This window comes from Marasmius oreades, chromosome 7, assembly GCF_018924745.1.
Source record: "Marasmius oreades isolate 03SP1 chromosome 7, whole genome shotgun sequence".
Classification (NCBI taxonomy): Eukaryota; Fungi; Basidiomycota; class Agaricomycetes; order Agaricales; family Marasmiaceae; genus Marasmius; species Marasmius oreades.
In genome coordinates, this window is record NC_057329.1 from 3,085,184 (window position 1) to 3,111,477 (window position 26,294).

Consider the following 26,294-nt stretch of genomic DNA (forward strand, 5'->3'; position numbering starts at 1 on the left):
GAAGGAAACTAAGATACAAGCTGTTTACTGAAGAGGTGGATGTAATGGTTTCGAGGTTGAGGTGTGCTCTGAGCGTGTCATAGTGTGGCAGTAGATGGAATGAAATAGAAGCCTCGTTTTTCACATATTGGGACAATTTTTTAGAGGACCTGAGATAATCGTGTAAGCGCGCGTACTGGAAAAGAGAGAAGTGAGGCGGAAAAAAACTCACAAAAAATGCCTTAGAGATGCATAAGGCCAGAGAACACTCTTCGTCGCTATACGCTCTGGTAGAAACCGGCGGAAATGTTGTTGTTCGGAGGGTTTGCGAATAAGAAAAGTTCAATGGGCCTGGCGAATCGAAAAAGTTTAACGGGCTGTGAGGCCTAGGGCGCAGGCTCTAAGAAGAGAGATGCAGTTTTTCCTCGTTTTTGGTTATTCGTGTTCTTTACATCGAGCACTCTTGGAGCCTAGTTGTGGGAAGGTAGACACGATGACTCTGAGTGCGAGAGGGTAAGCTTGTCGCTTGGCATCTTGCGCAAGCTGTTCGGGGTGCTCACGACGAAAGGGATCTTCAAACCTCTTGAAGATCTTCCAGGCAGCTTTGTGAAATATTGATTTGAATGAATAATTCGACAGAGCTCGAGTAATTTAGTGACATACCTGTTGAACCAGGTAGGAAGGTCAGTCTATTGTATCGGCGCAGAGGACGGTCTCGACTGTAGAAGTCCTTGCCCAAGGTCATGATGGTGGTCGCGTCGAAGTTGGTCCGCTGACAAAAACGCGTCTTTCAGGACGGCCAATGCGGCGTCCAGATTCAACGTCAAACCATTGCCAAGAGGTGGTGTGGAAAGCTCTGGGTACAGGAATTCATGCAGATGATATATCGCGTTGCGACCGATCTGCCGAGGAAGAAGTGAACAGACGGGAGCTCGAGCTCGAATTTGGTGTCGATTTCAAAGTTGGAAAGAGTGCGTCCCTCAAACGCGATCGTTCCTTCTGGCTGAATGCGATCTGTTCATCTGAGTATGTACTAAAGTTCGATATTCAATATATTCAAGATTTGCATGCCATTTCATGCTTGCAGAGTTGCTAGCGCTGCTCAGAGCTCAGCCTACTCGAAATACAGAAACACTACACATCACCGCCTGCATCATATCGCAAACTCGCAAGCTGGTTCTGGATTCACTGAACGGTCTATTGATCCGGCTGATATGAAGGAGCAGAAATGGACGAAGAGACAATCTGAATTCGCCAAAATCATCTTTGGGGGTAGGGCGTTGAACTAAGCTCTCCCTCCCCACAGGTCCCAGCTCTTATCGGATGTGTACACTCAATTTCTCTCTTTGCTACCATCCTTAGCCTCGCATGGCAGCTCCCTGGTAGTTTAGTAGGCGGGCCACCGACAAATATTCGGTAGTATTACTGGCCTTACATGTTTAGTTTTTGCTCAGCGCGCCGTTCAAATGTCATTCAAATGCTATTATTCCTGTCGGCTATGATACTGAAATTTTTGAAGACAGTCTCGACTCTCAATGTACGAGGAGGCTACATAGCTACCTAAATTGCTGAGATGTCCGACCCTTCACATGGGAAGGAACGGGGCAAAACGTGTGCCCAGTATCGAATACATCGTCCCTGCTCAGAAGAAAAGTAGCTACTGTAAATCAAACCACGAAAGGCGACATCGAGGGAGGACCAGATGCCCTACCTTGTTGGGTATACCGAGTTTGCTGAGCCAGATCATGCAGACTCCATGGCCATATCATTTGGAGAGCCTTGAGAGGTGTTTGTGGATCCTGGACGCGGACATACAAAAGAAATTTACAAATTACCATGAACGAACATATAGAAAGAAGTATTCAAATTGGAATGTTTACCTTCGGTCTCAAAGAACAATGAATCGAGCGAGAAACAATCATCCCATTCTTCGGGACTTTCGTCTAGTCGATAAACATGCTGATAAGAACGAGTGTAAACTTGAAAGAAAGGATAAAAACATTCATTCACCTGTTACCTGATGCCAATCGTAACCGCTTGAGTCGAGAACCGCTGTGGGGATAACGAATAAGTACCAGTTCAGATTGAAAATTAGAAGTGAGTATAGCTCACGTCCCAAGTCATCGCGGACCGTTGGCAATGGTGGATCTCCCGATTCTACAAGTTCCATTTCGTGCTGTTCTGTTCACATCATTATTCATCAATGGAGAGGGTCGGATTTGCTAGTCAACTTACCTTCGATTATCTCCTCGAAGCGGTTCTCGGCAAGAACGACATCAAATATAGGGTACCGAAGAGATTGCGCGAAGTCCGTGGTTTTGGGGTCAAATCCCTTTGCAATTTGGTAGTCACGAACAGCTTTGTAGACCTTGGTTGGCCAGGATAATTGGCAGGGAGTCACTTCGAGAGATAGCTTGAAGGGAAGGCCAAGGTACTTGCACATTTCTGGCGAGAGCAGAGTTTGGCCGGTTGGGTCAAACGACCAATGATAGACAGGATCAGGAGAAGGAAGGATAATAAAGTAAATGGGTGTGTCGAGTGATTGGCGTCGTTGTCGTTTGCGTTTAGATTTCTGAATTGTGCCTGTGAGCTCGAGGTAAGGGTAGACGAGTTCTGCTGACGTTAGCACAAAATCGGCATTTTCAACAGATACTCACTGTAAGTGGAAAGGTCTTCGTCCATCGAGATGTTGTGAGCGTGGAAAACACTCGATACTTGTGAGAGCCAAGCGTATGATTCGTTGGCAGTGTCTACTTCTATCTTGCGCCGATTGTCTCTGAGACAGAACCTAAAAATAGATCAGTCAATGAAGGCTGAATTCGACAGAGGATTACCTTGTTGCTCCATCTGGCATCTCTTGCCTTGTACCAAGACAATCTGTCCAACTCCGCCACCGTACATTCTGGTAGAAAGCAATCGTCGAGTTCGTCAAACCGGAAATGACGTGGATGCGAGTACTGGTTGCCGGGATATCGTCAAGTCTTTCAGAATGACAACTATAACCTAACGTAGAAAGAAGCACCAGATCGTCTTCCTTGCTAGTGAAATATCGGATGACGACGTCTTCTTTCAGGAATTCAACGTCAGAAGGAACTATGACGTCAAAGTGTCCTTCTGGCCAATCCCAACATTTTGGCCCAATCGGTCCACGACAGAATCTTCCCTGCGTAGAATCCATCCACAGCTCATTTCTTGCACATCCCAAGCTTTTCTGTATCATTAATTGGTCAACAGCAACTATCAAGGCTACATTGTCCACTCACTTTCAATAAATGAATGTAGAATAACCCCACCACTCCCATTCGAGCTTCCATATGTGCAACAGGTACGAGCTCTGAAAGTTCATTATCGATGAGTTCAGAATTTGGCGAGTGAATATATACCTCCACTGAATATCAATGAAGGAACTACCGACTTGCTGTAACCAAAAAGTGGGACATTTCTTGCCAAAGCTGTTCGCGAGGCACACCCAAAAGAATTCATAGCGTACATACCTGAGCCAATCCTTTGAACATCGCGAAAAATCGCGCCTCCATTCCTGTCAAATCCAATTATGATGAATTTTCCGGGGGGGACAGATCAACCCTCCGCGCCTACTTTCATTGCATTTTGCCCACGGTATGTCTTCACAGTGAACTTCTTCTGTCCAAAAGATCCAGTTATGTTGAGCTCTGCGTGATAGATAGCTGCCTCCGTGTCATCCTTCCCATTTGAACACAGCCGCCACGAATAACACACTCCGTCCTTGGTCTTGTAGATGTCACCCCGCTTAATTTCGGTGAACTGGGAACGTGTGATGAGCAACCGGTTATGCATACGGAATTACACATGTACGTACCTCGGAAAGTTCTGGTAGACCACTGTCAATCTTCCTCTTCTTGCCTCGTGTCTGAACGATAGTAGTCTGGGTCAACAGTTGTACATACCGAATTAGAGTACACACGTACGGACCTTGGAAAGTTCTGGTAGACCACTGCCAATCTTCCTCTTCTTGCCTCGTGTCTGAACGATGGTAGTGTGAGTCGTGTAGTGGTTGATCTGATCCCTTCCAATGCTCGAGAAGTGGGCGTTGCCGATTGTGACTTGAGATGCACCGGTAAAGACCTCCATCGTAGAAGGAGAAGGATTCGAATCCGCCATTGGGGGACCGAGAAACGAAGGTAGTAGGGATGGAGTAGCGTGGCGGTTAGGAAGGAATAGGATGATGGTGGTAAAAGACGAAGGGCATGTCAAAACATCAGCGCTGCACAGCAGAGACACTGGTGAGGAATTATAGCGGCCCAAAACTGAACTATTTCAAAGGGACCAGTAACAGTCACTGATTGTGAATGGAAGGTGGACCGGTAGCCTTTAATTTAGTTTACGGATGGAAATGTCGATCTAGTAGACAAACAAGATTGAGCAGAACAATCGCATGTTGAAAGAGCATACGGTCAGCCTACGCGATTCACACGCATCTCTTTCTCTTCAACTTTCCACTCAAGATGACAAGGCGGCGGAGAACTAAGCGCTACGCCTTCCATCGGTCCATTGGGATTCAACTTTCAACTTTCAACTCCCGACCGCGAAGTCGGTTGATACAGTATTGACAGCAACAATACTGCAACACGGACAATGTCTAGCAAAATCGATTTCAAAGTTTACGCACTCGACCTCACAGCCTGGCTCATCAAATCTCGTCTTATGGCCATCATCACTGTCGAGCAGTCGGCGTACCAAATCCTCTGGTTGACAAGGCTTCTGTCAAGTGGCGAGTCTGGTGTCTCAACTTGAACTTGGAGGATAGGAATCACGTGATCTCCTTCGGTTACAATACGAGAAATTGCGCGCTGTTCTCGAAGGAAGTTTCCTCAAATAACAATAGCCCTCGTTGGCTCGCGGTGGAGACTCGGACGAGATGGAGGATTCTTCAAGACAGTCATCAAACTAAATATGCGTTGGGCTGGGAAGTGTTGCGAGAGAGTGGTTTTTGGTCTTGTACGGCTTTAAGCCGTGCTGGTGAGTTTTTCGAGCTCGTTTCCTACCACTTAAATTCACATCGAAATCTCAGGCTGCCCCCCACAACTGACCTTCCAATTTGTCAGAAACGAGATCTCCACGTCTCCATTAGCTCAGTCTGTCGCTCGTCATGGTCGCAATTTCCAGCAAGCTACTTCCATCCCGTTTCCCTTCAAGGTCTTATCCACGACATTCATCACGGTTTTCCAGTTCGAAGCTGCTCAGCTAAATGCGTATGTCTCTTATTTTACGCGATTCTTTGATTTGTTTCGCTCAAGCTGGCGTTTTTCAGTTACGAGCCACCTTCAGCAGTACCATTCACATTTGTAGAAATTAGATCGGAATCATGTCCGAGACTGGTTGAATGTTCTCGACCGTCGTCTTTCGATTACAATACTTATGGGACCCTGAACCATTCGCTTTACGACGGTATCCCTCAAGTCGAGCAGTGTCGGGATGCTGAACGGTGAGCGTGTCGGAAATGTGACACCGCTACCATAACCATCCATCCCAGTGCCCACTCTTTATTGACCTGGTATTCGCCCTGACTTCATTCTGCCATCCCATCCCTCAATGGAGCACTCGGAATCGTCCTACGATGCAGACATTCTCCCCACAGTGGATGGTGGTTGTGGTCCGCTGACAAAGTCGCGTCGTCCTCTCCGCGATGAACGTTTTGTTTGGAGATTCGATGGATCTCACAACTCTGTACAAGAAGATGTAGATGCTATGGCGTGTTGCGAAAACTGCCGGTCCCTCGAGGGAGTGGAGTGCGCGGATGAGATGAAGAGGTCAAATGGGAGGTCGACCTTATCGACAAAAGAGGTGCGTTCCCGCCAAACGCAATCGTTCTTATCTGACTGAGTGTAATTCCTAGGGAATTCGTGTCCATTTGTCTGAGCACGTATGATAAGTTTGATATTCAACATATTCAAGATCGCCATGTCGTTCCATCCTTGAATCCTGAAGCCTGTGTAGAGTCACCAGTGTCGCTTAGAGCTCAACTTACTCGAAATACAGAAACAGTCGACATTCCGCCCTCTGCATCATATCGCGAACTTCGCAAGCTGGTTGTGGACCGGTTCCTCGGACCCACCTCATCTTATTTGCCATTCAAACGGTCTTTTGATCCAGCCAATACGTCGCAGTTCGAGGAGCGACGGAAATCACTTCGATGATACAGAAATGCCGGTGGATGAAGAGAGAGTACCAATCTGAAACTGTCAAAATCGTGCACCGGTCTGGGCAGGAACACCCCCATCTTTCGGGCCAAAAGCCATTAGGAACCCAGCCCCCTACCGGACGTTGCATGTTTGCTGCCATCTTTGCCCTCGCATGGCAGCTTTAGTAGGGGGGCAAGCATTCGGTAGATTCAGTTTCGCGTTAGGTATGGTAATCGTAAATCGTTCGATAGATGTAAATTCCATGTTTCGCTTTTGCGCGGCGCGCCGTTCAAATGTTATTCAAATATTTATTCGCAAAACTTATGAGAACAGTGGTCTCAAGATACTCCCACTCGATGAGATGAGGTTACATATAACCATTAGGCAGATCATTGCTACTAAAATATCTGAACCTTCAATAGCTTCCCATCATCCATGTGAATGGGGCAAAAATTGTGCCCAGTATCGAATGCATGATCATGCCTACGAGTCGGAAGAAAAGTAACCACTCAGTAAATCAAACCATGAAAAGCGACGAGATGGCCAACTTTGTTGGGTGTACATCGGATTTGCTGAGCCAGATTGTGTGGCACCTACGTCATCCAGAGAGGAAGACGTGTTTGTGAGTCCTGGACATGGAGGTACAAAGAAATTTAGTGTGAATGGACGTATTGAAAATTGAAATTTTTACCTTCGGTCTCATAGAACAGCAAATCAAGCGAGAGAGAATCATCCCATTCTTCGGGACCTTCGTCTAGTCGATAAACATGCTGATAAGAACAAGTGTGAACCTGAAAGAAAGGATAAAATCATTCATTCACCTGTTACCTGATCCCAATCGTAACCGTTTGAGTCGAGAACCGCTGTGGGGACAACGAATAAGCACCAGTTCAGATTGATAGTTGGAAGTGAGTATAGCTCACGTCCCAAGTCATCGCGGACCGTTGGCAATGGTGGATCTCCCGATTCTACAAGTTTCATTTCGTGCTGTTCTGTTCATATCATAATGCATCAATGGAGAGGGTCGGATTTGCTAGTCAACTTACCTTGAATTATCTCCTCGAAGCGGTTCTCGGCAGGAACGACATCAAATATAGAGTACCGAAGAGATTGTGCGAAATCCGTGGTTTTAGGGTCAAATCCCCTCGTAATTTGGTAGTCACGAACAACTTTGTAGACCTTGGTAGGCCAGGATAATTGTTGGTAAGTTGCTCGGAGGGATAGCTTGAAGGGAAGGCCGAGGTACTTGCACATTTCTGGCGAGAGCAGAGTTTGGCCGGTTGGGTCAAATGACCAATGATAGACGGGATTTGACAAAGGAAGGATAATAAAGTAAATGGGTGTGTCGAGTGATTGGCGTCGTTGTCGTTTGCATTTGGATTTCTGAAGTGTGCCTGTAAGCTTGATATAAGGGTCGACGAGCTCTGCTGACGTTAGCACAGAATCGGCATCTTCAATAAATACTCACTATAAGTGGAAAGGTCCTCGTCATATGAGATGTTGTGAGCGTGAAAAACACTCGACGCTTGTGAAAGCCAAGGGACTATTTCGGTGATAGATTCTACTTCTATCTTGCGCTGATCGTCTCTGAGACAGAACCTAAAAATGGATCAGTCAATGAACTTGGTCGACAGAGGATTGATTACCTTCTTACTCCATCTGGCATCACTTGCCTTTTGCCAAGACAATCCGTCCAACTCCACCACCGCACACTCTCGGAGAACGCAATCGTCGAGTTTGTCAAACTGGAAATGACGTGGATGTGACTGATTGGGATATCGTCCAGTCCTTCACAGTGACGACTATAACCTAACGTAGAAAGAAGCACCAGATCGTCTTCCTTGCTAGTGAAGTATCGAATGACGACGTCTTCTTTCAGGAATTCAACGTCAGAAGGAACTATGACGTCAAAGTGTCCTTCTGGCCAATCCCAACATTTTGGCCCAATCGGTCCACGACAGAATCTTCCCTGCGTAGGATCCATCCACAGCTCATTTCTTGCACATCCCAAGCTTTTCTGTATCATTAATTGGTCAACAGCAACCATCAAGGCTACATTGTCCACTCACTTTCAATAAATGAATGTAGAATAACCCCACCGCTCCCATTCGAGCTTCCATATGTCCAACAGGTACGAGCTCTGAAAGTTCATTATCAATGAGAGCTCGGAATTCGGCAAATGAATATATACCTCCACTGAATATCAACGAAGGAACTGCCGACTTGTTGTAACCAAAAAGTGGGATATCCCTACCAAAATGGTTCCTGTAGCACAATCGAAAGAGTTCAAAGCATACCTGAGCCAATCATTTGAACATTGTGAAAAATCACGCCTCCATTCCTGTCAAATCCAATTATGATGAATTTTCCGGGGGACAGACCAACCCTTCACGCCTACCTTCATTGCATTTCGCCCACGGTATGTCTTCACAGTGAACTTTTTCTGTCCAAACGATCCATTGATGTTGACCTCTGCGTGATAGACTGCCATTTCCGTGTCGTCCCTCCCATTTGAACACAGCCGCCACGAATAACACACTCCGTCCTTGGTCTTGTATATATCGCCCCGCTTGATTTCGGTGAACTAGCAACCTGCCATGAGCAACCAGTTGTACATACGAATTAACGGTTACGTACCTCAGAGAGTTCTGGTAGACCGCTATCAATCTTCCTCTTCTTGCCTCGTGTCTGAACGATAGTAGTTTCGGTCGTGTAGTAGTTGATCTGATCCCTTCCAATGCTCGAGAAGTTGCCGGTGCCGATCTTGACTTTAGATGCGCCAGTAAGGACGTCCATCGTAGGACAATTCGAATCCGTCATTTTGAGATCGAGAAACGAACGTAGGAATGGAGTAGCGTGCAAACTGGGAGAAGATATGGGATGATGGGGGTAGAAGACGAAGAGCAGGAAGACGCATGTTAAAATGCTGTATAATGATATATCGGCGCTGCACAGCAGAGATGGGCACTGCTGAGGAATTATAGCGGCCCAAAACCGGACCGTTCAAGGCGGCCACTTGTTACTGATTGTGAACGACGGATGAGAATGTCGATCTAGTCGAGGGGCAAGATTGAGCAAACAACTCGTATCCCGGAAAAGAACGCACAGGTTGACTCGGACGGTTGAACCGTGAACGTCACGCTCAGCACCTACGGCACGATTCACACGCATTTCTTTCTCGAGCTCTTTTTCTTCATGATTCGGCGTACACCCAACAAGGTCACTTCGATTTCCTGTCTTTCAAATAGGCACGATGCGTAGGCTCCTACGTACGCTGCTCGCGCCGTTCCCACCGAAGAGTCAGGAATCTCCGCAGCTGCAATCTAGAAGCCAATAACTAGACGTATAATATGAGGCTGCGAGTACCACGATGAATGTGTTTTATTTGTATGAGGTATGACCAGACAACAATAACACATTTGAAAGGCGTGCGACATGGATATACTGTCGAGAAACTGGAACAGAGAGCGGGCCAAGATTACGAGCACGCTGGTTAGGTTTGGATTGGGGTTGTTAGAGAGAATGGGTGGCAGTCGGGAGGGAAATTGAGCGAAAGATTCAAATAAGATCGGGTACGGAATAGAGAACGTCCATGGAGATTGCTAGTAAACGAAAGAGAGAGGAAAAGGTTCCAGTCCAAAGGTATCGTGAAAAAGCGCAATCGGTATCCTCAACTTATCTCTTACGTTCCTCCTTCTCCCTCTCTCGCCTCCTTCTCTCTCGCCTTATCCCGGTGCGGAATTTATCTTGTATCAACGCAGGACGATACCGGGGTTGAAACAAGGCAACCGCATAAGTAGACCAGGAGGAAGCCTTTCAAACGTCGCAGCGAGTTCCATCAGCTTGCCATCAGCTGCGGCCCTCGAAAAAGGTAACAGTATCGGGGGATTTCGTGTTGGGATATCCCTCGAATCCTTACGACCGTTTCTGTGTCCATCGGAAAGGCGTTTCTGGCGTTCGTTGGATGAGATGTATCGGCTGATTTCGAGGCAATTTTATACGGATGATTCTGAGCCCCGAGGCCGAGGGACCAGCTTGCGAAGTTCGCGGTACGACGAAATTGGCGGAGGGACAGGATGCTCAGTAGCTCTGGGGTGTATTAGGAGTATGTAGGTCGAGTCTGAGCAGCGCCTGCAGCTCTGCACAGGCTTCCGGGGGTTTAGAATCGCACGAAAGATCTTGAATATCAAACTTGGACGCCTTCTCAGAACCAACAGATGAGTTCCCTAAAAAATGATAGTCAGCTCAAAATGGACGATCGTAATTTAGGGGGACGCACATCCTCCTTGGCCTTCTGGCGCTTTGAGATACTCCGTGTTCTCGCCACTGCCAGCCTTGTTCCATCAAAGCCACAGCTCGACTTCTTCTCCTTGAGTAGCTCCTTTATACACAACACGCCCATAAACAACCAAGTGACCCTCTGTACCATCACTTCTGATTCCAGTGTCGTATCTCGAATGCCCTAGCGCTATAGGATCCATCGATTCTCGATGCGAAGGAATTGTTAATGCGGAATGAGGCGCTCCTGCTGCTTGACCTTCCTGAAGGAAAGCGAGATCCAAGCTGTTTCCTGAAGAGGATGCATGCATGCCTTCGAGATTGAGATGTGCTTTGAGCGCGTCATAGTGTGGCAGTAGTAACATGTTGCGAGATTTTTAGAGGACCTGAGATGCTCGTGTAAGTGTACTGGAACAAAAAGAGAGAACGAGGCGGAAGAAACTCACAAAAATGCCTTAGAGCTGCATAAGGCCAGAGAACACTCTTCGTCGCTAAACGCTCCCAGTCCGTCGTAAATCAATACCGATATCCTTCACTTCATCCAAGTCTAAGTTGTGTGTAGCCCAGAGCAGCCCGCTCACGAAAGGCAACACACATATAATTCGATACTCCGGCCGTTCGATGGCGGTGATGACAATTTCATGTCCACGACCGCCATGGTTGGTAGAAGCCGGTGGACGTGGTGGTTATGTTCGGAGGGGCTGCGAACCAAGAGAGCTTCAATGCGCCTGCTGACGACAAAGTCCTAGCGAGTTGACTTAAGCCTCAGAGGACCAGGGCGTAGGCTCTAAGAAGAGAAATGTCACAGTGTTCTTCCTCGTTTGTTGTTCGTGTTGTTGGGGTTGTTTAGAGCCCTCTCGAAGGCTGGTTGTGTGAAGGTAGAGAGGTAAGTTGGTCGCTTGGGATCTTGCGCAACCTGTTCGGGCTGCTCACGACGAAAGGGGTGTCTGAGCCACGTAGGAAGTATAATCTGTTTTAGTGCAGAGGACGGTCTCGTTTGGCGAAAGATCCTCGTCGATTCTCTGCCAACTGTGGATTCAAGTAGAAGTCTCGCCTTCCTCGCCTGGTCGCGTCGGAGTTGGTCCGCTGACAAAGACGCGTTGCTCATCAGCAACGTTCATCCGCTAGCTGACGCGTAAGTTTCTTACATACCTCATGCGATTTTATTTGTTTTGCTCAGACTAGCTTTTCCAGTTTCAATCCGCCGGCCTTTCCGGGAGATTTAAATTAGATCGGAACCATGTTGACCGAGCCTGGTTCAATATTCAATATTGATTGTTCACAAATGAGTCGGTAGGAATCGGGTTCAGTCGACTGTAATCAATGCATTTCTCATTGGGATTCAATCTCGACCCTCGACCTTCGTTCATGATTAGGACTCATGGGAGCCCTGAACGATTCACTTTTCGACACCGATATCTCCCCCGAGTCGAGCAGTGTCGGGACGCTGAACGGTGAACTTGTCGGGAAATGATGTACTCGTTGGCAGTTGAAACCCGCCGCATTCAATGGGAAGCGCCTTCGTCCCCTTACTCACGCACTACCATAACTATCGTTCCCGCTCGCCCACTATCTTGAGTTCAATCTGTGACTCCATCCTCCAATGTCGGATGATCATCGTCCCACAATGAACGTTCTTGCCGGTGCATCCAGAGTCAAGATTGGCAGAGCCAACTTCTCGACAGTTGGAAGGGATCAGTACAATGACTGCACGGTACATCAGACTATCATTCAAACACAATACAAGAAGAGGAAGATTGGCAGGTACCTACCAGAACTATCCGAGGTGCGTATGTGTGCATTTTCATATCTCCCCACCACAGGACTCAAATGCCTTGTTTCAGTTCACCGAAATCAAGCGGGGCGACATCTACAAGAGTAAGGACGTCTGCTACTCCTGGAGGTTGCGCTCGAATGGGAAAGACGACACGGAGGCGGCTGTCTTTCATGCAGAGATTAATATCATCGGATCCTTCGGACAGAAAAAGTTCACTGTGAAGACCTATCGCGGACAAAATGCGATAAAGGTAAGAGCCAGGGTGTTGGTACACGGTAACCCGATATTCAAGACTGTATCCAATAGGAATGGAGACGGGATTTTTTGCGATGTTCTCAGGATTGGCGCGGGTAAGATTTGTGTTCTTTTGATCTTACCTGAGGAATTGAAAGGATCTGGCAGCGACATCCCTCTTTTTGGTTACAACCAGTCGTCGGTTCCGTCGTTGATATTTTGTGGAGGCATGTGTCCATTTGCATGATTGTACCGAGCTTTCCTTAACACCGTACTTTCAGAGCTCGTACCTGTTGCACACGTTGAAGGTGGACTGAGGCATGTGGGATTATATTACATTGAATTACTGAGAGTGAGTGATCAGCGTATTATTCTTGATAGTTGTTCACGACCGTTAAACGATATAGTTCAGCTTGGGATGTTCCAGAAATGAGCTATGGATGGATCCTTCGCAAGGAAAATTCTGTCGTGGACCAATTGGGCCTCAATGTCACGAATGGAGAGATGATGACTTTGATATCACAGTTCCTTCCGACCTTGATTTTCTCAAAGAAGACGTGGTTATTCGATACTTCTCTAGCATACAAGACGACCGGCGGTTTCTCGGTGCACTCACTAATAGCTGTCATGCTGAAAGACCGGAAAATATTCCCGCAGCCGATTATACACAAGTCATTTCAGGCTTGACAAACTCGATTATAGCTCTTAGCCAGAATGCACGATGGTGGAGTTGGAAAGACTGTCTTGGCAACAGGGAAGTAATGCCAGACGGAGCGACGAGGTAAGTAATCGTCCAAAAAACCAACCTCCACCGACTGACTCAATCTCAGATTCTGTCTCCGAGATGATCGAAGTAAGATAGAGGTGGACTCTGTCAACGAACGATACCCATGGCTTTCGCAAGCGTTGAGTGTTTTTCACGCTCACAACATCCCATTGGACGAAGATTTATCCAGCTACAGTGGGTATAAGATGAACCTCGTCGATCTTAGGCTAATTTTATCAGAGCTCGTCTACTCTTATTTCAGGCTCACAGGTGCATTTCAGAAGTCCAAAAACAAACGTCAACGACGGTGCCTATGTCCAACCATTTACTTGTTTTTCCGTCCTTCCCCTTATCCCCTCTATCATTGGTCTTTCGACCCAACCGGCCAAACCCCATTCTCGCCAGACATGTGCAAGTACCTCGGTCTTCCCTTCAAGCTCACCCTACAGGTGACTCACTGCCAAAAGTCCTGGCCAACCAAAATCTACAAAGCCGTGCATGCTCACCAGATCGCAAGGGGATTCGACCCTAATACTACGGATTTTGCACGATATCTGGGATGGCCCAGGATCTTCGAAATTGTGCCTGTTGACAACCGCATTCAAGGGATCGTCAACTCGGGTAAGTGGTCTATCTTTAAGATCTGACCATGTCCACTGATGGTACTTCTTTAATGACCAGAACAGCAAGAAATTCCCGCACAATCCGAAGGTTTGCCGTTGCCAGCTGTTAACGGCATGCAGGATGGCTCGGAACGTGAGCTTTAACAACTTGCTCCAACTCTTGGTCTGACCGCTGGCACTTATTGACGCGGTTACAGGTGTTCCCGAGTTAAATGTATCCTGCGATGGTCAGGTGCAAGGTCAACTTAGAATACACTTCCGTGTATGCTCCATACTAACTCGTTTATCATTTAGTTCAAGATCCCGACGAACCAGACGAGCCAGATGGTTCATTTACGCTCGACCTGTTGTTTTATGAGATTCAAGACCAAGGTAAACATCCACTTCCTATACTTCAGAAGTCCTTTTCATAAGTGTGCCTTTCAGGATACCAGGACGTGCACGACCCGCGAAGTGGTGTGAATACGGCATCTACTCGAACAGGTGATGAGTGTTTGATGTTTCTTTCCCCGTGAATAGAACTTACCGAGTCTTGTTGTCTTTCTCTTCAGCTGTAGGCACAACTCGGAAGCGTTCACAGCTGTACGGATTTTTCACCCCATTCATTCGAGGGGTTAGATCTCTAAGCTGTAGCAATCCGGATTGCTCAGTTACCTAGTTCTGTCAAGCGGTTTGGAATGAAATATGTATAATATGTTCTATGATACCCATCAATTGATTATAAGTTAACCAGGTGTTCAAAATCTAACATCTCTGTTGACGACGCGGCGCGCTAATGAGTTGCTGTCAAAAGCTTGTGGGTAGTTCAGTTCGCGCAGGCACGTCGCTGAAAGGCCACTTGAAAATGACCACAGAAGATGGACCAGAATCTGAGTTATGTAAGTAACTGTGGAATTCTCCAGAATGGGCATATAATAATTTGGCAAGCGACACCGTTCTTCCACCGCTGACTGCGTTTGCTCAACTCGAAGAAATGATCGCTCAATGCTGACGTCCTATTTGTCTACTAGTGTAGTAACTACTACGCATATCTAACGATGGGACTCCTTGCATGGTCTCCCGCTGTATTAACGACTAAGATAGGAATCAGTAAAGATCTAAAGACGACTTAAGGGGTTAGAAAGAAGAGAATTCAGGTACGAATGTTAAAATCAAAGCAAAAGCTCAGCAACAGCTTCTAGTTGATTATTGTATTCAATTATTTCATCATAGAAAGACAAATGGCTACGTGATAACATTATTGACTTTACTCACCAGTTACAAATCAAATCCTAGTAGATTTATCGACTTCACGTTGACATCTAAATGACACGAGGCTCAGCGAAAAGAGTAAGGAAGATGAGTGGAAGAGGTATCAGATGGGGTTGCCCGAATAATTGAGCTGTGGCGGGCACTTTCGGCAGTAATAATACGAAGACCGTCGTGATAAAACATCATGCAACGTGAAGGGAGAAGACAATAACACTAACAGATGCTCGCCAGGTTTGCACTAACTAGTTGGAGATGTTTGATAACCCTGCACCTGAAATAGATGGAACGTAAGTCTGAGGAAGACGAGGGGGTAGCACAGCGGATGGGGTCAGAAAGTAATAAAACAGCCTTGGAAGTGTCGTCAAGAAGTACCCGAAGGTATCAGGCGGTAATTCCGTGTATATCATCAGGAAAAGGGGTGTGTTTAGGTCAAAAAGAAGGCGGAACACCTACCACAACACATTCAGGACAGCATCCAACATCTGTCGAGGACCAAAGGCGTTCAACAATCTATATAGGTCTGTAATCAGAACGGGTTCAACCGGACCATATGAAAGATTTCAGTGTTAAAAGTTTTCAAAGCATCGGGCCACATGGGCGCTCATATACTCTAGTTTGAAAGATTTTGAATCATCTCGAAGGGGTTTGTGCATGGAAAAAGAAAAAACTGATAACCCACGCGTCTCCAAACTCGTCCAACCTTCGAGTTGAGGCTACAGATCTTCCTCCTCCCTTTGTATTCGTGTCAAGCTCATTAGCGGCTACAGTTATAGGGCAAGCCTAGGACAGAACAGGTGTCAGCCAAAGGTAATAAGACGGAAAGGAAATTAAAAGAGAAACCGATCAGTGTAACTATGACAAAAAGACACACATCACAACGACGCATAGGTAGGTCGCCGCCGCTCGATAAAAGTTGGAAATTTTCATCTTGTCGAAAGGAAATAGCAGTGAAACGGAGGAAGGAGGACTCACCGTGAGCGAACTTTTGCAGATGTCAAGATAGTGACGGAAAAAATCTTTTTGTCCACACCGCTTTAGGGCAGGTTAGAGATCCCGGTGCCCGGAGACAGCCGGCGCCAGCTGGGAAAAGAAAGTTTAGTGCTGACTCAGCCATAGGTGCTTGTAGGCGTCCTTCATGATGCCACTGCCCACCAGTGGGCTCGAGAGTATACTACTCATATGAGGAGAAGAACTCATTACCGCACTGGGGCACCTCCAGATAGATTCCTGAATGTTGACCAGGATATCGCCATCCTCACCTAGTAAGACGGCTCAGCTCTCGTCCTCGGAGTCGCGACAGCGCTGATGGTTTACCCCCACTTTACTGTCCTTGATTGCGCTTCCTCGACCTCAGGACCTACGGGACATTAATACTTCGCATATACCAAATGGAAATAGTCATCAGTTTACTGGATCACCAATTACAATCAATATACAACGGATCGCACTGTATCGAACCAATTCAAGCCGCTAATGACCGGTCTCCCAGCTCGTTTAGCGGTTCATTTTTCCCGGTGTCTCAAACATAGCTGGAAGTCTAAACACAGTAATCGTCTTACTCAGTTGCGTTTCTGAAATTACCGTATGCCCGCGTGCCTCATGTGTCTCAGTCCAGATCCTCGATTGGGTTCACCGGAATGAGTGGCTGGAGCCCACACTGAATCTCCCCGTGCATAAATGAAGGTACGCTCGATGTACTATCCATCTACTAACAAACTAAACTCACGAAGGAATGGTCGTCCTAGAAGCTGAATGGGGAAATGGAGAGCCAGATATGGCTCCGAGTCCCTGGCCTGCTCCTGGAACTTTGCCGTCAAACTCTCGGTATTTCCGTATTTACGCTCCAGCCGAAGTGCTATGGTGATTACATATTTAGTACCAAAAATCCCTGACGGGATTTGAAAGATTCTATCAGTTCAACAAGCCAGCTAATTGAAAATGTACCCGCTGGTTCTATTATTCTTGGATTTCGACAACCATTTTTGGACCACAAGCTACGCCATTACTGTCAGCGGTATCCGAGTGCCCTCCGAGATCGCGATCCATCTGGAGAAACAGAAACGTCCAGAGGCGCTGGATGTCAATGGTATAAATAATGACAATACCGCATCATGGATCTTGAGCACTCTTCAACGGCAACCCTTTCTTCCCTTCAACCTGCAGGCCTCTGGAATCCCCCCGGAAATCTCACCTCTTCATGTTCACCTCTTGTCTTCATTATCTACTCTTCAAATGTTCATGTTGACAGACCTAATCACAGTCAAAATATCACGCGACCTACAGTCTAACAGGATTGTGCGTAGTCAACGCGGCCAACAACGAAATCGTGCTCAGGATCCGCACGTGCCGTAGACGACATGGAATTATTTTGTATTCGGATTTGTCCCTCTCGACATGCGCAAGGTTCGAATGTCCCCCCCTCCCCCCCCTTACCTCTGCTTGATACACGCCTACCTCACAAAATTCGAGCATCGCGGGTAGCCAGCGATCCACCCGTGGGATACGATTGACACGCTCTCAGTTCCCTCCGAAACCTCACCAATAACTCGGAATATTACCGCCTCGTCATGATCTGTTGTCGGAATGTAGGTACGGTTCTCCCCTTAGCTTTGCCTCCTCTACTCTGTGCTCCGATTCGCTAGGCATTTTTACACTATCGTGAGTGCCAGCTGCTGTCGGCAACTCGGCCTCGTTTTATTTTATTTTCAGATTTTGCTTATCGACTCGCTGAAAGGTCGGCAAGAACACACGTTGGTACGGGTGTATGTAAAAATATTCACTTCTGATACAGGTGAATGTAAAAATACTCCGTTTTTGATACTATGTTTAGGAACAGCGCTCTAGGACTCTCATGTCCGAAATCCGAAGGAAAACCGTCGACGGGGGAAACAAGGAAGCTTCAAACGCTAAACGCCTCCAAAACCCACAATTTGGTTGGTTTCTCCGTCAAGCAATTCAGCCACTGCCACTGCGGAGATGTGAAGGATTTTGCTTTTGAATTCGTTCAATCGTCAATTCGTCAATTTGTATGTCATACATTTGGTAAGTAATTATTTCCAAACATCTCATTGGGTCCTGGGCAGTTCGCGTAGATAGGCATCTTGACGGCAGAAAAGAAGAGGAAGGGATACAAGGCACTGATCCATATAAATAAACGACGGGCTTCTTCAAAGGCCGAATCTTCAATTCGAGGTATTGGATCCTACTACGATCGGCTTTGTCTTGGACAATTTGGCAATGGTGGCATCATCCAAGCCCAGGTGAGCTTTAACGAGCTCAGGTGGGGTTAGTGCAAGCCACTGGGGTCATAAGTAGGGTCAGATAAATCATTTGCTAAAATAGGTGCGTGAAATTGTCAAAAACGAACCTGGTTCAAACTGATATCCTGGAAGCGGTCTGAGAAGAACCGTTAAATATAGATAACAGAACGTATTGTGGTGAAAGAAGTCACCTGTATTAAAGATCTCCAGGAATCTCAAGGTAGAGTTTCCTGTATTCTCCACGTAGTGGCCTATTGATAGTTACGGTTATCTTTCACCAAAAACAGATATAGATGACGTGTTGAACGAACCCATGGCAGTTGGAACGTATCCTAATGGCGACCAAAAAAAACCAATGAACACACTCTCTCAGGTTGCCACCAAATTTAAATGGCTCTCACCAATATCTCCGGCCTAGAATTTCAAAACTGGTCAGCCTTCAAGAATAGATGAGAACGGCGAAGCAAGAAACACGCGCTTACCTGGTAATTAAAGGTCCTCGCATTACTCTGGGACGCAAAAATGGTGACGCGTCCTTCGCCTTCACTATCAGGGTTGGCAATGAATCAGCATGAAGGATCATATCGATGCGGGACTCTGGTAACTCACAGGAAAAAGCTCCATTCGTCCATGGTAGGATGCCACTAAAACACCAATTCAGATTAATATCAGGGCTCCGCCTCTCACGGGCGTACTCACATGAAGTTCTCTACAGGAATTATTGAGTTACTCAAAATTCATGAATATCGGAAAAGATGATCACATACCGGATACCGCCAGGCATCACGGTGACTTCTGCAGCGGCGATCGTCTTCGATACCAGGAAGTTCCTTGAATCCACGATCTTGACGGATCCACCAGGAGTCATTGTTGCATTGAGCTTTGAGAAAGCGAACGTAAATGGATCGGGTACCGTCCCTTGGGGGCTTTTTGGGGCGTCGGAGTCTGGCGCGGGAACTATCGAATAGGGTTGTTGAAAACCGGTAAGCAACCATGTAAAGAGTATGCCAACTCACGAGGAGCCGGGAAAATATATAACTCTTCCGCAGGAATATGTGAGAACGCGTCTTGGCCGACACCAAAGTTCTTTTGTATGACTAAATGAATGTACGTGTGAGCCTCCGAACCCGAAAAACACTTGAAGAACCACGATAGATACGAACCTTCAGCGGGAACGTGTGCAAGCCAGTCCGTGAGCTATCATATATCAAGACTCGGTCAGGCCTCCAGGAATATGAAGCGGGGTTCCAAGGACGACTGACCAAAAATGTAGAGTCTTCGCTGAATGCACCGTCATCGAATATAAGCAGGAATTCCGATCCTTCCGCCGAATCATTCGTGGCCTGGAGGGAGTGAGGAATGCCTGGGGGGAAGAACCAAAGGTCTCCGGGGCCCACGGTCGCTACAAAGTTTCGTCCTTCACTGTCGACAGACGAGACTTGGGTCGAGCCTTTGAGAACGTAAGCCCACTAGCAGGTTACGAGTTACATCAATATTGATCAATACGTTATTGAATGAACGGAAATAGAAACTAACTTCAGACGTCTTATGCCAGTGCAATTCTCGAACGGCACCAGCTTCTAGCCGCATGTTGACGCTGGCCATTGCAGTTGCAATAGGCAGCTGACCATCTGATAGGTTCAGATATATCAGTGGAAACAGGAGAATGATTTAGAAAGTTTGATCCGTACCATTCTGGTTCCTCGCCCATCCACCGGTTTGCAAACGATTGTGACTCATAGCGAAAGGCCATTTCGCGTTGGCAACGCTTCCATGGTCGGTGCTCGGGGGTGCGAATAAATCTGGATTTTGGAGGTCGACAGGTCTGTTGTCAGGCCCCAGTAGAGGAGCCCCGAGCCCGCCGCGAATAGGAGCTATAGCAGGATCGTTTGCGTCCGAGTTCGGGCTCCAGAGTGGAAAGTTGGGATCGGTGGCTGCGAACGGGACAGTGGCCGTCGATTGAGAAGCAGAGGAGGTTTGAGTGGGCTTTTCGATGGTGGATACACCCGAGGAGGAAAGCACGGAGGACGACGGAAGGACGACGGAAGAGGACGCGTCCACGGTGGATGATGAAGCAGACCCAGAAGGGGCGGGTGCGCAAGCCGTCAGCTTGCTGAACAACAAAACTGAGAGCAGGAAGGGTACGTTGATACTGAACATCTTTGAAGACGTGAGCCTCTGTTAGTCAAGAAAGGAGTGAGTATCACCTCGTCTTTATACTCCAGAACCTGCACATAATTAATTGTTGATGTCTCGGTATGACCTTGGAAAATGCGTTCCAAAAAGATCATTCGTGAGGAAGAACTGGTTCAAAACACGTCCGTTGGTTCGTCCTAGAGTTGAGCTAATAGCTCGCCTGCTCAGAGCTCCATGGGGAAGACGTCAAGTAAGTGCACCGATCTAAATCTGATATTCAAGATGAGGTGAACGCATGACGATAAGTACTAAAAATATTTGCTACGTACCATTAACCAGGATAATTATAGATTCTTATCGGAATTAGATGTCCGTGAATAGGCCAAAAATCGGCTCGTCGGCGCTCCCCAATTGAAAGATGCGAGTAACACCTCAAGGAACACAGCAACACCACAGGAACGTACCAGCATTAACGATAAACGTCCTGCAAACTAGTTGTTTCTTGATTCCAGCCCATATCGCCATGTAAACACCTTTGCGTATCGCATCTAGCTCGCTTGCGATCATTACGACCGTTTGTTGCGACTGGGCGGCAGGATGTTTAGAGAGGACGTCCTCCCGATGCCCTCCCGCTTCTAAGCGTTCCATCATTCATTCATGTGAACCGCTAACATCGGCTATTCAATGGTAACCGCTAATCGTCAACCTTGCGCAGTGCACTCCTGCCTACGAGAAGTCGCTTATGAGTCAGGTACATGCATACGAACGGTCCCCGGGAAGACAGACAATAGGGATGACGCCGCGGATGTTAACTCTCATTCTATCAGTATCAGAAAATTGGAGGTGCTCAGCTTGCGGACATGAATTACTTGAGATGCCCATTGTTAAGAGTGGTAGGCCGTGCTACGACGGCGCCACGGGAGAGACGACCCACTATAGTGGTCTCCAACCGCGCTTCCGAGCATACTTTCTGTCTTCTAACCGGGACTTTGTTGCGGGAGAAAAAAACTTGTTCGGCTATATCGCACACTTCCCCGAATAGTACTTCCAAGTGAACTGTTAACGCGTCCCTCGTGAGCACGCAATTACAGAGGCGCAGGATCCTATATACCTTCAAGTATGCCCTCGCAATTAAGGCGGCGGTCTCAAGATCTCAGCAAGGGAGAACCTTGATCCTTGCAGAGCTAGCGATCGAGATTCTGGGGAGACATGAACCAGCTCAAGTCTTTCATGTAGCCATACCCCAGGATGGAACTGGGCACTTCTTTTCTTGAAACGAAGGCGAATCTGAATGTGCATGTGAAAATATTGCACGGGTTTGAAGGGTAGAATCTAGAAAAAACCACGAGCTTTGAGGCTTTTTGCTTCGGAGGTAATAATGCTGTTCCCTTCAGAGGTGGACTGTCTAGGATACGATTCCCGATGGCGGCGGACACAGATACATGTAGAGAGTTTGAAACAATCGCCACAAAGATGAACATCATACCGAGTTCAACATCTGATTCTGTGAACTCTCTGATATTTCGGAAGCTTCATCCAAAATATAATCGTGCAATCAAGATGACGAACTGCAGATAAACGGTGTAGTTCGTCTTTACGTCTGCGTGATATATGCCTCAAGCAGCAGCCGGGTTACGATAGCGGAATGCTATTAAGGTTTCATCCTAACAATCAAGTTAAATAAAATGCGGTCTGATTGCTATAGACATTGTAATAGCGCACCTTCCATTCGACATCTGCAGTGGCTCAGCAGCACGAACAGTGATCCTTGGAGTCAGATTTAGCGGGATAACTGGTCTATTCCAGGCAGGGTTACGATCGGGAAGTGCTATTTTTCATCCTATCGACTGTAAAATGCGATGGGTCTGTTTGATTGCTCCAGAGACAGTGCACGTCTGCCAGACGACATCAGACTCTTCTCTGCTAGGTCTTAGCCAGTGCTCCGCAGAACGAACAGTGATCGATGAATCGATGATCCTTGGAGCCAGGTTTGGCAGAATAACTGCCTTTTTTTGACTCTAAATCTTCAGGTTCGGATGGCTTTGCACTGGAGTGGTTTCTGGCGGCCATGAAAGCAGGTAACATGGTGGACTTGAATAACGCTCACCCAGATTTAAGCTACTTTCCTTAGCCGTAGGTTGGTGTTGTTGTTCCTATTTTCTACCAGTATTTTTGAATTCGTAGGCTAGATCAGAACGTCGTTGTCGTTAGGTACTAAGTGCCGTGTGGGTTGAAACTAAATAAGCCTTGAGCGAGTCTACACAACCGTCACGTGCAGTTGACCACCATTTGATCATGATCAAGCGCTGGGTCTTTTCATAGTCCAACCAACAGATCGAAACGAGGAAGCGTTTCAAACAAATCAAGTTCACATAATACTGACCAAAACACCCTAATGACGAATCCAAACGATGTAAATGCAAGAGACGAGATGTGTTATCAAAATTTGTTCAATGATTATTGACTCACCCAAAGCTGCAAGAACCGAGTAGTGCCATGAGCACGGAGCTCGTAGCTAAATTTGCAGCACTACTACAAGGCGGTTAGAAGAGAAGGAAGGGTAGCATCAGATGAGGAGGAGAATGTCCAACAATCACGGAAGCGAACTATCATTTCATACCCTGCATAAGAGAACAAAATGAACCATACCCTCTCTAGGACAACACTCAAAGATTTCCATCACCATTCAGATTTCCGACAAGATTTCCGACAATGCTCGATGTATTCACCAGGCTCGGCGCTGGACCCAGGTTTTCATCAGAACATTCAACTCGAGCCACTGTCTCAATGTGTTACTGAAGGTCGCTCTGCGTTCTCTGTTAGCTTCTTCAAAACTTTGACATCCATCACTCAATATCAATGTTTGCTATTGATCAGTCAAGTGTCAGGGACCAGATGATTTGGTGAAATTAAACTACGCAAAAAAATAATAATTACAGAAGGTCGCTGCAGCTCCCATACATATGTTGTAGTTGCACTTACCCTACGCTAAGGAGCTTGAACTGCGAAGTTGAAGTGCGCGACTGCAGCCCCGTCGAATTGGCTTAAGTGTAGGGACGAGAGGCCGGAACAAACAAACCGGAAGACTGCCAAACATAGGTCCATTTCGGATGTTAAGTATGCCCGCAAAGGTAGTTTCCGGATCGGTGTGAAACGGCCATCCCGGACGCGTGGAGGTGTCAGGTACACGCCTTTCAACTCCACCACTGTCTCCGTACGGGTTGTCTGTGGAATCTCTCTTGTTCTTAAGGAATCTGGAAGGAGGCCTTAACATTTCAAACTCTTGACATTTAAACAACTCTAGGGGCCGGCACACTAGCACTGGTACAGCCTCATGTCAGCATCGAGCGCGGAAGACTTCGAACAATGTGCTCACATTGCGACCGCACTCCTTGAAGATGAAGAACTGGTAAGGAAGTACAAAAAATCCATAACATGGGGCGTACAGCGTTATCAAAATGGAAGAAGTTCTAACAAAAAGAGAAAAGTCATTCACTCATTTTCTCTGGATACTACGACCGAGTTAACATTCTGCGCGAACATAGATCACTGTGTTTCCATGCAATGATTGCGATGTACCCCTGGCTAGACCCTTCCTCTGTCTACACTGCTCGTACGCTGGGTGCTGGAACAACAACCACATGGTTGATCACCTCAAGAAGGCAGACCATCTGTTTTGTGCGCGAGCTTTCTTAGGGTCTCGACTTCGTCGCTAACATGTATTTTCGCTCAATGTCAGGCGTTGACGCAAAATCAGGTGCCATATTTTGTTCTCAATGCGACGATTTATGTTACAACGCCAAGACTGAAAAGATGTACTTGGCATCGGTTCTGTCAGTTGAAGAGAAGCAGACAAGGTTTCAAGGTTTCCCACAAGCTAAATCGCTGCGGTGGCATGAGAGTTAATTAACCGTTCCTTCAGTTTCGAATAAGCCAAGAGAGCCCTTTAAAGCGTGGTCGCCTTCGGAAGAAGAGCGTACTGCACTACAAGGAACAGTTTCAATTCCTTGTCAAGGTGAGCGATCAAATTCTAGTTTTTGATCACCGTAACCTTCAAATGTTGTTTAAAGGCCGAAGGGGCCTTCTGAATCTTGGTCAGACATGCTTCATGAATGCGGTATTACAGTCCTTCGTTCACAACCCTCTCCTGAGGAACTACTTTTTGGGAGATAAGCATAACAGCAAGCTGTGTAAAACGGAGGATTGCATGTCGTGCGAAATGGACAAGCTCTTCACCGAGGTACAATCAATTTCTTTCGTGACCGAACTCGCTTACACTCCACATAATCCAGATCTACTCTGACGAATTGATGCCCTTCGGACCTGTCAGCTTTTTGACGACAACATGGCAAAAATCGCCCGAATTGTCTGGTTATGCTCAGCATGATGCGCACGAATTCTTCTGTCTAGCATTGAATAGCATCCACAGCTCTAGCAAAGGATCGACAAACATCTCGTGCAACTGTATTATTCACTCCACATTCGCAGGTCAATTACAAAGCGACGTCACTTGTGAAAGATGCCATAACGTCACGACGACGGTGGATCCTATGTTCGACATTAACTTGGAGCTGAAAGATAAGGACAAAGGGAATGACGGGGAAAGTACAACTCTGATGGCCTGCCTACGAAGGTGAGTCGTTTCTCAAGATCGTTGGTTTCTCATTTCGGAGTGAACTATTGCTAGATACACGCAGCCTGAGAAGCTCGGCAACAAGGAGTATAGCTGCGATAAATGTAGAAAGGCTACACATGTGAGTGAACTGTAGCGTTTTTAGCCCATCCTTCTCATGTTCGATCTAATTTTAGGATGCCAGCAAACGGCTTACTATCCGACAATTGCCGCCTGTCCTGAGTTTCCAGCTTAAGGTCATCGCCCCCGTTCTTGTTCATCCCCGATTTGGAGCTCAGCTCTTCATCTTTATAGCGGTTTGAACACAAAACGTCAGAAAAGTCGGCGTCAGCTCGGAAATTGGACTCCGTCATACGATTCCCAGCGTCATTGAACATGATGCCTTACACCACTTTCTCGGAGAAGGATAATTTTGCGTTAGTCCTCTTGCTTGATCTCGACCTGGGGTATGCGAGAATGTGACCTCATCCTTAATCTTTTTTTGGTCGCTCAGAGGTGCGGGACCCGAAGCCTTGTATGAGTACGATCTTTTCGCCGTGATCAACCACGAGGGGCAGATGAACAATGGCCATTACACAAATTTTGCCCGATTTCAAGATCAAGTATGCAACTGTGATTTCTGTTCACTTCTGCGCGTAATAATAACATGTTTTGCAGTGGTATCGTTTCGACGACGACAAGTGAAGACTCTCCCTCTTGGTTTTCCTTCGCGATAAGCTAAAAAGGCTTTCTTTCAGAATCACTCCTTCAACTCTCGGTGATTGTCTAAAATCTTCCGCGTACATGTGCTTCTACGTGAAGCGTCATCTAGAGTATAAGCCCCACATGACACCAGCGTATGTGTTGGTGCGGGAGGCAGAAGCGATCAGAGAAAAGGAGATGGAGAAAGAGAAGGAAGCGGCGAAGGAAGCGGCTCGGATGAAGGAAGTGGAGGATGCTTTGTTGGCTACTGTCTAAGGGATGTTACTAAGTATAACATAATTAAGATAGGTGGGGAAAACGAAAACAGTTACCCCACGCTGCAGATCTACACGTCTTTTCTCCCGATGATCCTGGTTCCATCTTTTTCCGCCCTCTCGATTTGTGCGCGTGAGCATTATATTCCGCGCCCGTTGAACCCTATATTTATTTTCGGCGACTCCTATCCTCGAGCTAACTACAATAAAGCATAAGTACATTCACCGGTACATCCATGA

At 46.9% G+C, this 26,294-nt stretch overlaps 9 protein-coding genes across 12 annotated transcripts; 4 read left to right on the forward strand and 5 right to left on the reverse strand.

Annotated features, from left to right (window-relative positions):
• Window positions 1–414: 414 nt before the first annotated feature.
• On the reverse strand, window positions 415–724 carry E1B28_011730 (uncharacterized protein; the record flags this gene model as incomplete). The annotated part of the gene is made up of 2 exons (XM_043156782.1): window positions 415–581; window positions 643–724. The coding sequence occupies 2 exons, from the start codon at window positions 722–724 to the stop codon at window positions 415–417; spliced, it is 249 nt and encodes an 82-aa protein (XP_043006589.1).
• Window positions 725–781: 57 nt separating this feature from the next.
• E1B28_011731 (uncharacterized protein) lies at window positions 782–1,268 on the forward strand (the record flags this gene model as incomplete). The annotated part of the gene is made up of 2 exons (XM_043156783.1): window positions 782–1,005; window positions 1,067–1,268. 2 exons carry the CDS (start codon window positions 782–784, stop codon window positions 1,266–1,268), a joined length of 426 nt encoding a protein of 141 aa, XP_043006590.1.
• A 171-nt stretch (window positions 1,269–1,439) lies between these two features.
• Window positions 1,440–4,412, reverse strand: E1B28_011732 (uncharacterized protein). Of its 3 annotated transcripts, XM_043160809.1 has the most exons (14): window positions 3,931–4,412; window positions 3,818–3,868; window positions 3,577–3,762; window positions 3,474–3,517; window positions 3,363–3,421; window positions 3,243–3,313; window positions 2,814–3,190; window positions 2,637–2,767; window positions 2,215–2,592; window positions 2,092–2,160; window positions 1,990–2,031; window positions 1,860–1,922; window positions 1,691–1,778; window positions 1,440–1,617 (listed from the first exon to the last, which is right to left on the reverse strand). In XM_043160809.1, exons 1-13 carry the CDS (start codon window positions 4,117–4,119, stop codon window positions 1,723–1,725), a joined length of 1,716 nt encoding a protein of 571 aa, XP_043006591.1. In that variant the 5' UTR covers window positions 4,120–4,412; the 3' UTR covers window positions 1,440–1,617; window positions 1,691–1,722. The 3 variants fall into 3 exon arrangements, with proteins under 3 accessions (XP_043006591.1, XP_043006593.1, XP_043006592.1); XM_043160811.1 differs by having other exon boundaries at window positions 3,363–3,762; XM_043160810.1 differs by having other exon boundaries at window positions 3,243–3,762.
• Window positions 4,413–5,773: 1,361 nt separating this feature from the next.
• Window positions 5,774–6,155, forward strand: E1B28_011733 (uncharacterized protein; the record flags this gene model as incomplete). The annotated part of the gene is made up of 2 exons (XM_043156784.1): window positions 5,774–5,802; window positions 5,855–6,155. The coding sequence occupies 2 exons, from the start codon at window positions 5,774–5,776 to the stop codon at window positions 6,153–6,155; spliced, it is 330 nt and encodes a 109-aa protein (XP_043006594.1).
• A 4,328-nt stretch (window positions 6,156–10,483) lies between these two features.
• Window positions 10,484–10,783, reverse strand: E1B28_011734 (uncharacterized protein; the record flags this gene model as incomplete). Its single annotated transcript, XM_043156785.1, has 1 exon — window positions 10,484–10,783. One exon carries the CDS (start codon window positions 10,781–10,783, stop codon window positions 10,484–10,486), a length of 300 nt encoding a protein of 99 aa, XP_043006595.1.
• A 745-nt stretch (window positions 10,784–11,528) lies between these two features.
• E1B28_011735 (uncharacterized protein) lies at window positions 11,529–14,567 on the forward strand. Its single transcript, XM_043160812.1, has 14 exons — window positions 11,529–11,711; window positions 11,795–12,204; window positions 12,263–12,445; window positions 12,502–12,545; window positions 12,598–12,656; window positions 12,711–12,781; window positions 12,837–13,210; window positions 13,260–13,390; window positions 13,436–13,816; window positions 13,877–13,951; window positions 14,016–14,057; window positions 14,113–14,190; window positions 14,245–14,301; window positions 14,370–14,567. Exons 2-14 carry the CDS (start codon window positions 12,022–12,024, stop codon window positions 14,474–14,476), a joined length of 1,785 nt encoding a protein of 594 aa, XP_043006596.1. The 5' UTR covers window positions 11,529–11,711; window positions 11,795–12,021; the 3' UTR covers window positions 14,477–14,567.
• A 156-nt stretch (window positions 14,568–14,723) lies between these two features.
• On the reverse strand, window positions 14,724–16,048 carry E1B28_011736 (uncharacterized protein). Its single transcript, XM_043156786.1, has 4 exons — window positions 15,941–16,048; window positions 15,749–15,849; window positions 15,523–15,579; window positions 14,724–15,340 (listed from the first exon to the last, which is right to left on the reverse strand). Exons 1-4 carry the CDS (start codon window positions 15,953–15,955, stop codon window positions 15,283–15,285), a joined length of 231 nt encoding a protein of 76 aa, XP_043006597.1. The 5' UTR covers window positions 15,956–16,048; the 3' UTR covers window positions 14,724–15,282.
• A 2,053-nt stretch (window positions 16,049–18,101) lies between these two features.
• On the reverse strand, window positions 18,102–21,921 carry E1B28_011737 (uncharacterized protein). Its single transcript, XM_043156787.1, has 17 exons — window positions 21,577–21,921; window positions 20,795–21,521; window positions 20,537–20,735; window positions 20,021–20,489; window positions 19,866–19,960; window positions 19,592–19,798; window positions 19,493–19,526; window positions 19,346–19,426; window positions 19,097–19,286; window positions 19,029–19,038; window positions 18,939–18,973; window positions 18,812–18,875; window positions 18,731–18,743; window positions 18,641–18,661; window positions 18,521–18,580; window positions 18,437–18,465; window positions 18,102–18,368 (listed from the first exon to the last, which is right to left on the reverse strand). The coding sequence occupies exons 3-17, from the start codon at window positions 20,618–20,620 to the stop codon at window positions 18,252–18,254; spliced, it is 1,509 nt and encodes a 502-aa protein (XP_043006598.1). The 5' UTR covers window positions 20,621–20,735; window positions 20,795–21,521; window positions 21,577–21,921; the 3' UTR covers window positions 18,102–18,251.
• Window positions 21,922–23,653: 1,732 nt separating this feature from the next.
• On the forward strand, window positions 23,654–26,145 carry E1B28_011738 (uncharacterized protein). Of its 2 annotated transcripts, XM_043156788.1 has the most exons (12): window positions 23,654–23,952; window positions 24,011–24,143; window positions 24,205–24,330; window positions 24,388–24,480; window positions 24,536–24,705; window positions 24,758–25,098; window positions 25,153–25,219; window positions 25,275–25,334; window positions 25,393–25,514; window positions 25,592–25,700; window positions 25,756–25,778; window positions 25,836–26,145. In XM_043156788.1, exons 1-12 carry the CDS (start codon window positions 23,800–23,802, stop codon window positions 26,053–26,055), a joined length of 1,617 nt encoding a protein of 538 aa, XP_043006599.1. In that variant the 5' UTR covers window positions 23,654–23,799; the 3' UTR covers window positions 26,056–26,145. The 2 variants fall into 2 exon arrangements, with proteins under 2 accessions (XP_043006599.1, XP_043006600.1); XM_043156789.1 differs by having other exon boundaries at window positions 24,388–24,705.
• The last annotated feature ends 149 nt before the right edge of the window (window positions 26,146–26,294 follow it).